General features: G+C 39.6%; 1 protein-coding gene across 2 annotated transcripts; it reads left to right on the top strand.

Moving 5' to 3' along the window:
- Positions 1 to 735: 735 nt before the first annotated feature.
- On the top strand, positions 736 to 6,215 carry LOC122665758 (organelle RRM domain-containing protein 1, chloroplastic). 2 transcript variants are annotated; one of them, XM_043861897.1, is made up of 9 exons: positions 736 to 1,152; positions 1,288 to 1,385; positions 1,674 to 1,914; positions 2,019 to 2,116; positions 2,205 to 2,270; positions 3,128 to 3,220; positions 5,486 to 5,554; positions 5,697 to 5,803; positions 5,904 to 6,215. In XM_043861897.1, the coding sequence occupies exons 1-9, from the start codon at positions 758 to 760 to the stop codon at positions 5,988 to 5,990; spliced, it is 1,254 nt and encodes a 417-aa protein (XP_043717832.1). In that variant the 5' UTR covers positions 736 to 757; the 3' UTR covers positions 5,991 to 6,215. The 2 variants fall into 2 exon arrangements, with proteins under 2 accessions (XP_043717832.1, XP_043717837.1); XM_043861902.1 differs by lacking the exon at positions 2,205 to 2,270.
- Positions 6,216 to 7,721: the final 1,506 nt, after the last annotated feature.

Below are 7,721 nucleotides of genomic sequence, written 5' to 3'. Positions count from 1 at the left end.
AAGACAGGGTCAATCAGGGCCAACCCGACCCTGCCCAACCCTATCAAGGTCAATCAGGATTGGGTCGGGTTAGGAAAAAACCCTGGCAAGGTCGAGACTGGGTTGAGGGTTTCTTGGCCCTAGCAGAGTCGGGTCGGGTCAGGGTTTAGGTTAAGGCCTCTAGGGTTGGGTTAGGGTTTAGGGCAGGCCCGGCCCAATCCGACCCATTGACACCCCTAACACCAGCACTCACATGTGTCTAATTGTCTATCTCTCTCCTTTTCAAACAATAAGGCAGAGGTGTCTTTTCATATAGGGAGGAGAGAGATAGACTCATGGGAGTGCTTGCATAGTTCACACTCCCGGACGGTAAACTAATTTCTAAAAAATAATATAATAATACACGTGAGGAGGAGGCTCTGACTCAAAGAGCCTTTTCCCCACTTTAAAATAGTAAGACCATGAAAAATCAGTGTCTATCAGTAAAGGAAAATCCGGGCCTTCCATGGGCGTGGACCGTAGGCCATGAGCCACAGTGTGCCTGTATGCGAGTGTGAGACCATGAACCATATCTATAGACCTTGATTTTTTGGGGGGTAAATTATAGACCTTGATTGTGACCTATAATTTTCATGTTTTGTTGGGGAGATTATGGAGGGAAATATCAGGGGAACCCAAATTCCCAAGCAGGAGAAGATTAGAGAAAAGACCACCGCCCTCCATGGCCCCATAGAACCACAAGAACCTATGAAAGAGTACTGAAAGCTCGGCGGGAGAAATGAAGTTCCTCTCTCCAACCACCACCACCACCACCTTCAACGGAGCATGCACCATTACTTTTCAATCACTGAATACCCGGACGACCCATGACATCCACCTCTTCCCCTTGGTAATCAAAGTACCCACCTTATCAAACAACAACAAGAGAAATGGTTGCAGATTCACTTCGCCTAAGAACCCTCTTACTTACGCAACTCTGTCCTCTTCTTTTTCTTCTGTACCTACAACAACAATTGCAGCAGCAGCAGCAACTTCGGATTTTCTGTCATTGTCTTCTGCCACAGGTGACCAACACCACTGGATGGTTCTCATGGAGAAACCTCCAGATGGGCTACGCTCCAAATCGGAAATCATCGATTACTATGTTAAAACCCTAGCTAAGCTTTCGGGAAGGTCGGCTGTCAAAGTTCTTCCTCCTCGCTCAGTGAGCTAGTCCTGCTCATATCTCCTTCTCTGTCATTATTTTACATTTTCCTCAGATGTTCTCAGCTTTTCTGTCTGAATCCGGTGTTTGTTTTGGTTGACCAGCGAGAAGGAAGCTCAGATGTGTATTTACGATGCGTCTTGGCAGACCAATTTTGGCTTCTGCTGCGATATTGATGAAGAGACTTCTCGTCAGCTCGCTAGTAAGTTTCTATCTCTTTTGCTGCTGGAATTGATAATCGCCCACCCCTCTTTATCTCCCCAATGTTATCCATCTCATCGTCAATCTCTAGAGAGATTTGGTTTTTGAGGGCACGTTCAGAAAGAAGCAAAGGTTTTTGTTTTTAGTTATTAGTGGGATATGAGAGTCTGATTAGAAAGTTGGAATATATATTCAGGAATAGAAGGTGTTGAAAGGTTTAATTGCCGGTTCTAGTCCTTTTCCCCTTAATTTTTTTATAATAATCTTCTTTCGGGTACTTGTAATGCAGGTCTACCAGAAGTTCTATTCATTAGGCCAGACCCAGATATTAACTCTTTAAAAAAAGACTACAGGTTCTCAGACCTTCAGTTGGGTCGCCTATCTAGTTCAAAAGGTGGAACTTCTCTTTTGTTTCCTGAGGGGAATTCCAAGTACTGGCTTGTTCGCATGGAGAAACCAGCCGTTGAAGTTGTTACGAAGGCCCAAATGGTAGATTATTATGTTCAAATACTGACAAAAGTTCTGGGGTAGTAAGTCCTGATGTTTAAGGATTTTTTTGCATCTTTTTCCTTTAACTTGTATTTCTTTGACTGTTCTTTCTATACCTGAAATTCTGCTGATTTTTTTTGTACAGTGAGAAGGATGCTCAAATGTGTATATATCATATTTCTTGGAAAAATAGTTTTGGATTCTGTTGTGTACTCAATGAAGAGTGTGCTCAGGAACTAGCTGGTCTCTCTCTCTCTCTCCGCCCTTGATATGTTCTCTCTCTTGTCATGTTTATGATGTGGGTATTTGAAACAGCTCTAATATGGTGCAGGTGTTCCCGGTGTTTCATCTGTTTTGCCTGATGTAAATTTTGGGTCAGAGAACAAGGATTATGGAGGTTGGTTCTACTCTTAGTTTTATTAATACTTTACAGTTCGTGGGAATTTTTTTTTTTTTTGGTGGGGGGTGGGGGGGGGGGGGAGAGGGGGGACGAATTAACAATCTGCGGAAATAATGAGCCTGGCCATTGTATTTAAGTCATCAGCGCTCCGTCTTCATAAAATCCTGATTTCTATCTATGAAGCTAAAACAAACCTATCAACAATGAATTTACAGGCAGATCATCTGATTAATAATATTGAGGGCAGGCCTTGGTGCAACGGTAAAGCTGCTCCATTGTGACCAACTGGTCACGGGGTCGAGTCTGAAAACAGTCTCTTTGCTAAAGCACAGGAGTAAAACTGCGTACATTATGACCCTACCCAAACCCCACAGTGGTGGAAGCCTCGTGCACTGGGTACACCCTTTTTTTTATCATCTGATTAATAATATTACAATTAGTCTTTTGTCCAAAAAAGAAATACTGGCAGATCAACTCATTGAAGATTGAAAAACCTCTGAACAGCGGTGAAGATTAGCTGATGGTGTACCTACAATTTGCTTGCCTGTCTGTGTTCTTAGTAAATGCAACTCTTATCTCATGCTCTGTCTGATTAGAATGGTTTTCATAAATATTGATTTCTAGGTTACTAATTCGTCGCTTTACTGGTATTTGCTTCTTATTTGCATGAGGAATGAAACATAGGCTTAGATAAGAGGTAGTAAAAGTTTGCATAATTATTCCCAGGCTTGCTATTTCTTGAGTCTTGTTGGCATTAAAAGGCACCATGATTTGCCTTTAAATGTCATCAGTGTTGGTGAAAAACATTCAACTGGTGCATTTCTAATTTAGCATAATTTTATGTGATTCTCCAGGTAATGAAAAACCAAAGGAGTCAACTACTACGTCAGACTCTTCAGATGCCAATCAGATACCCAGTATAAAAACGAAAAGGCTTTTTGTTACTGGTAGGTTGCTCAGATGCTTTATTTCATTTAGTTTAGCATAAGTCCCATTTCATTGATCGAAATATTCTTCTTGTGCTCCGTTGCTCTTGGAGAGATGAGTGCAGGTGTGTGTAGATACATTTCTTAAATATAATTCAATATTATGATATCTCAACATGAAATATTGGAAATATAAGGTTCTGTGTATGACTTCCTGCAGTTGTCAAAATCTCAGCCAAAAGCCACCCTTTGACCTCCATTTGACATGTTGGGATGGAGGCTCTTTCAATTAAAATTGCTTGGATGCCTTATAAAAGTTGTCCTTAAAAGTAAAACAATTGTTTCGACCAAACTGTGACTGGCCAATAAACATTTTGAAATATCTTGTTCTGTATTGTAGTCCTGTTCAAATTATTTCCATTTTGTGGCACTTTAGAGTGTAAATAAATGTGTGTATAATTAGCAGATCACTTTGACCATCTATAAATCTCCAACTGATTGAAGCAATGCATACCATTTGTCAGCAAGAGCAAGCACTTTCTAACTTGCATGTATTATAGTCAGAGCTGCTCCTTGGTCTTGACAGATACCGCACGCACTTAGTTGGGGACAGAGAGAGTGAGAGTGATTGGGCTTTAGGAAGTCCTTACTTTGGGCCATGGATAGGTTCTATGGACCTTTGGCTACTTGTTTATGGGGTTACTTTTGTACAGGGCCTAAATTATAAGCCCATAACGCTTGGTGAAGGCAGTTCACGAGATTAATAGTTGGAGTGTGGGATTAGATATTAAATAACTTTCTAAGAGTTCTATTTTGAGTCTATTAAGTCAATTCACTGTGACAGAGTGATTAGGAGTCCTTTATTGAGTCAGTTTAGGAATTTCAAAAGGTCTTTCTATATGTAATAGCCCCCATCTATTAAGCATGATTTGAGTGAAGAATTTTGAGTTTTCTTAAGTGTTTTGTTGCTGTGCAACTGTGTATATGGGTCCAAATCTGCCCGGTTGGGTTTCTGTTCTTCTTCTAGTTCTGGTCCTTCTATAGCTTTCTCTTCTTCTTATTCCTCTTCTCTTGATCCTATCATATTCTCTCTCTTCTTCTCTTTTCTTCGTATTCTCTAATTCTGATATTTTCTTCTAGTTCTACTTCTCCTTGATTTCTTCTAATATTCTTCTCTTCTATACTGTATCGATTTCAGAATCCTAACTATTTCTTGCTGGTTATTATATCTGAACGTTATAACTGAACTGCTAATCTGAAGTTCTGCAACTTATTAGATTGATCCCAGATCTGTTCCCAAGATCTAATCATCAAACCCTGCAATATTTTCCCAGGTATTGCTGGTAGCGTGAATTTTCCATGCTGGGTTTGATCTATATAAAGATCTATGATTTTCAAGCCCTTATTACATTCAACCAGGTTTTTCAGTCAGATCTGACCATTGGTTTGTGAATATCCAATTTCTCTTCTATACTAATTCTGTCTATAACCTGATTCTATCGACTTCTACAAGTCCTGATTGTAGTTCTTTTCTCCTAGATTCCTTTCTAGAACCATGAACTGCATTAGGGGCTGACCAATAAGTTGGAACACTCCTTGGTCTGCAGTATTGTCACCCTGTAGGCCTGTACTATATCCTTGGTCTTCAAATCTGCGGAAATACTAAAGCCGACACTGCCTTTCTTTAAGGAGCCACAAATCAAACACCACTATACCAGTCACAAAATTTTTGCTGTGGATTGGAATCCTTCTACTGCCAATATTGTCACCTTATCTCAGCCTAATACTGCAGGATACACATTCCTTCTTGATGGAAGGCTGAAATAAAAGTATAGACTTTATATTATCAGAAGAATAAAAACAGCTGCTTATGCTTGTATTCTTCTGAAATTTCTATCTTCTTGATTAGATGAAGATTTCACTTCACAGTGAAAGGTCACTGTACTCCCTGTTCTGTTGTAATCATGAGTTTTGCTATGTAATTCTTGCTGTAAAATTGTGATGTTAATTACTATCCTCACTTCTCGCACGAGAACTTCCGAAACATGTACTCAAACTGAAAAAGCAGTCCTAACAAGAGAAATATTTTTTTATTATAAAAAAAAATAATTTTGTCTGAGTAGGAAGTCCTCACTTGGTTGATTGCAAATGGCAGTTAGAATAGTCATTTGTATTTGTAATCTTGTACATTGTGTAAAGATATTGCTGCTAGCCCTTAATTTTTTTTGCCTACCAGTTAACAGATTTCTGAACTCATTTCTGAAATAATTTTCTTTCCTTTTCAAGGCCTTTCCTTTTATACATCAGAGAAGACGTTGCGTGCAGCATTTGAAAGCTTTGGTGAGCTTGTGGAAGGTATTTTTGGCTACCATTCGCTCAAGTAGCAAGCCTGATTTGTTTATAAAGAGGGGTGGGTGGGTTGAAAGTGGGGGCAGGAAGATTAGTGAACCATTCCACAGCATAACAAAATGCTAATTGCATATTTTACTCCTGGCAGTTAAAATTATAATGGATAAGATATCTAAAAGGTCCAAGGGTTATGCATTCATTGAATATACCACAGAAGAAGCTGCAGGTGCTGCATTAAAAGAGATGAATGGAAAGGTAAGTAAAGACCATAGATTATATTTTCCCTTTGATTTATAGTTCAGTTAGGAATTATATACTTAGTCCTTCCCACTTCTCTGTTGGTTGTTGCCTGCAGATCATTAATGGTTGGATGATTGTTGTTGATGTTGCCAAGATAAACCCACCAAAATACAGCAGAGGTCAACCAAAACCAACCATCTGATTTAGGGTGGGAGTAAATCTTCTATCAACTCCGCTTGCATTTGATTAGCAGATTTGAAGAAAGTGAGATGAAGTTTGGGAGAATGTGAAGATTCCCTGGTCCGAGTCCGAATGTGAATCCTGGATGCTAGTGTATTTCTTTGTAACCTTACAGACACTATTTTGCTGCCTCCGCCTGCCTTGGACAGTTTTTCAAGAAAAACAGCATGAGAGGTGAGGTGAGAAATAACTTTCATGTTTACAAAGCTCTCTACTGTCTGAACAAAAGTCTGTCCGGTAACTCCGGTTGCATTGATAAGTTGCTGGGAAAGGAAATTTGGCATATCAAACTGAAAGAACTTGGTGAATTTCAACGCTGGATCCTGGGTCCTGAGTCACACAACCTCGTATGCACATGCACACGTTGGTGCCCGACGGATCTGATCAATTACTTTAGGATCCACCATACTGGATGCCATGACAGATTGACCATAAAGACTAGCAGACTGCTCGTCATGATCTGATTAATTAGTGTTATCAATATCTCTACGTGCGATTCGTTTTGCTTTTGGATCCACCGGAGTGTTCATTTATTATCGCCTTATTTCACAGGTTCCCCCTGCTACCCCATTTTTTGAAATTTATTAACCGCCGGTGCAAGAGATGAGCTTTGACAAAGAAACCTTGAATGCCTCTGTACACAGCAATACAACATTCAGTAACTTATGCTGAAGGAGAACCACATCATTTTGAAACGTCATTGACATGCCATTCTGTTACCAGTGAAATCTGTACCAATATGGAGACTTGCACACCGTAGACCAGAACATGAACAGAGAAGGTCAGAGTGGACTCTTGGGAGGACTCTCTGATGCTTAAGTCGGAACTCAGAGCAACGATAAGAATGTTGAAAGAGCAATAACTTGAGAAGATTTGTGTGTACATTATAGTAATGTACCTTGGGTTTTACCTTCATATTATTGGATAGTCCTTGAAAAATTCCGATTCTTGGTAGGAGATATGCGGAGAGAGTGCTGTTGGGAAAAGTTCAGGTAGACGGTTAACGGAGAATCTAGTCCCAATAGGAATGTTCTCCCAGTGAATCACGGTGGCTTTGGCCCAACCTGTGATCTGGTTTGATCTTCTCCGCCATGTGTCATCCACCAAAGGATGGGTGGTTTGTATGCGTATCAATCACATTCCAAGCATTTTCTTATTAGAAAGTTGAAACCTTATCTTTAATATCTCATCCTACAGGAAATCACTCTGAAGTCATCATTTTCCCCATGTTTGGCATCTGTCGGATTTAAAATTTAACAGACTGAAACCAGGCCTTGATTTCAGACAATGACCATCCAGCCATGCAACCATCTTCAAAATGTCTTAGACCATGTGGTAATAAATGTTTGTCAACCAGTAAGGTTTCCTTAAAAACCTCTTTTTTTTGTTCTCTCCACTAAGAAAATAAGATTTGGAGTTAGTTACACAACCATGATTATGAATGTTAGTGTTTTTAAATCTATTCACTTCCCTTAATTTTCCTTTCCTTGAAACCAGATGGAACCAAAAATATATAAAAAGCATGAGATAGCCTAAACAGATGAGGAATGGAAGTACAAATATACATTTTCAATTTGTTCAAAGTGAGTATAACATTTGTTGAAGTCCAATACAATCACAAAACCCTATTTTTACAATCAGAAGGTTCTCTGAGCAGACTGTGGAGGGTATGCTAGCATCCTCTCTCTCTCTT

Source organism: Telopea speciosissima, chromosome 1 (genome assembly GCF_018873765.1).
Source record: "Telopea speciosissima isolate NSW1024214 ecotype Mountain lineage chromosome 1, Tspe_v1, whole genome shotgun sequence".
Classification (NCBI taxonomy): domain Eukaryota; kingdom Viridiplantae; phylum Streptophyta; class Magnoliopsida; order Proteales; family Proteaceae; genus Telopea; species Telopea speciosissima.
The sequence above is the reverse complement of the archived record's forward strand: the minus strand, read 5'-3'. Positions and strand labels throughout refer to the sequence as shown.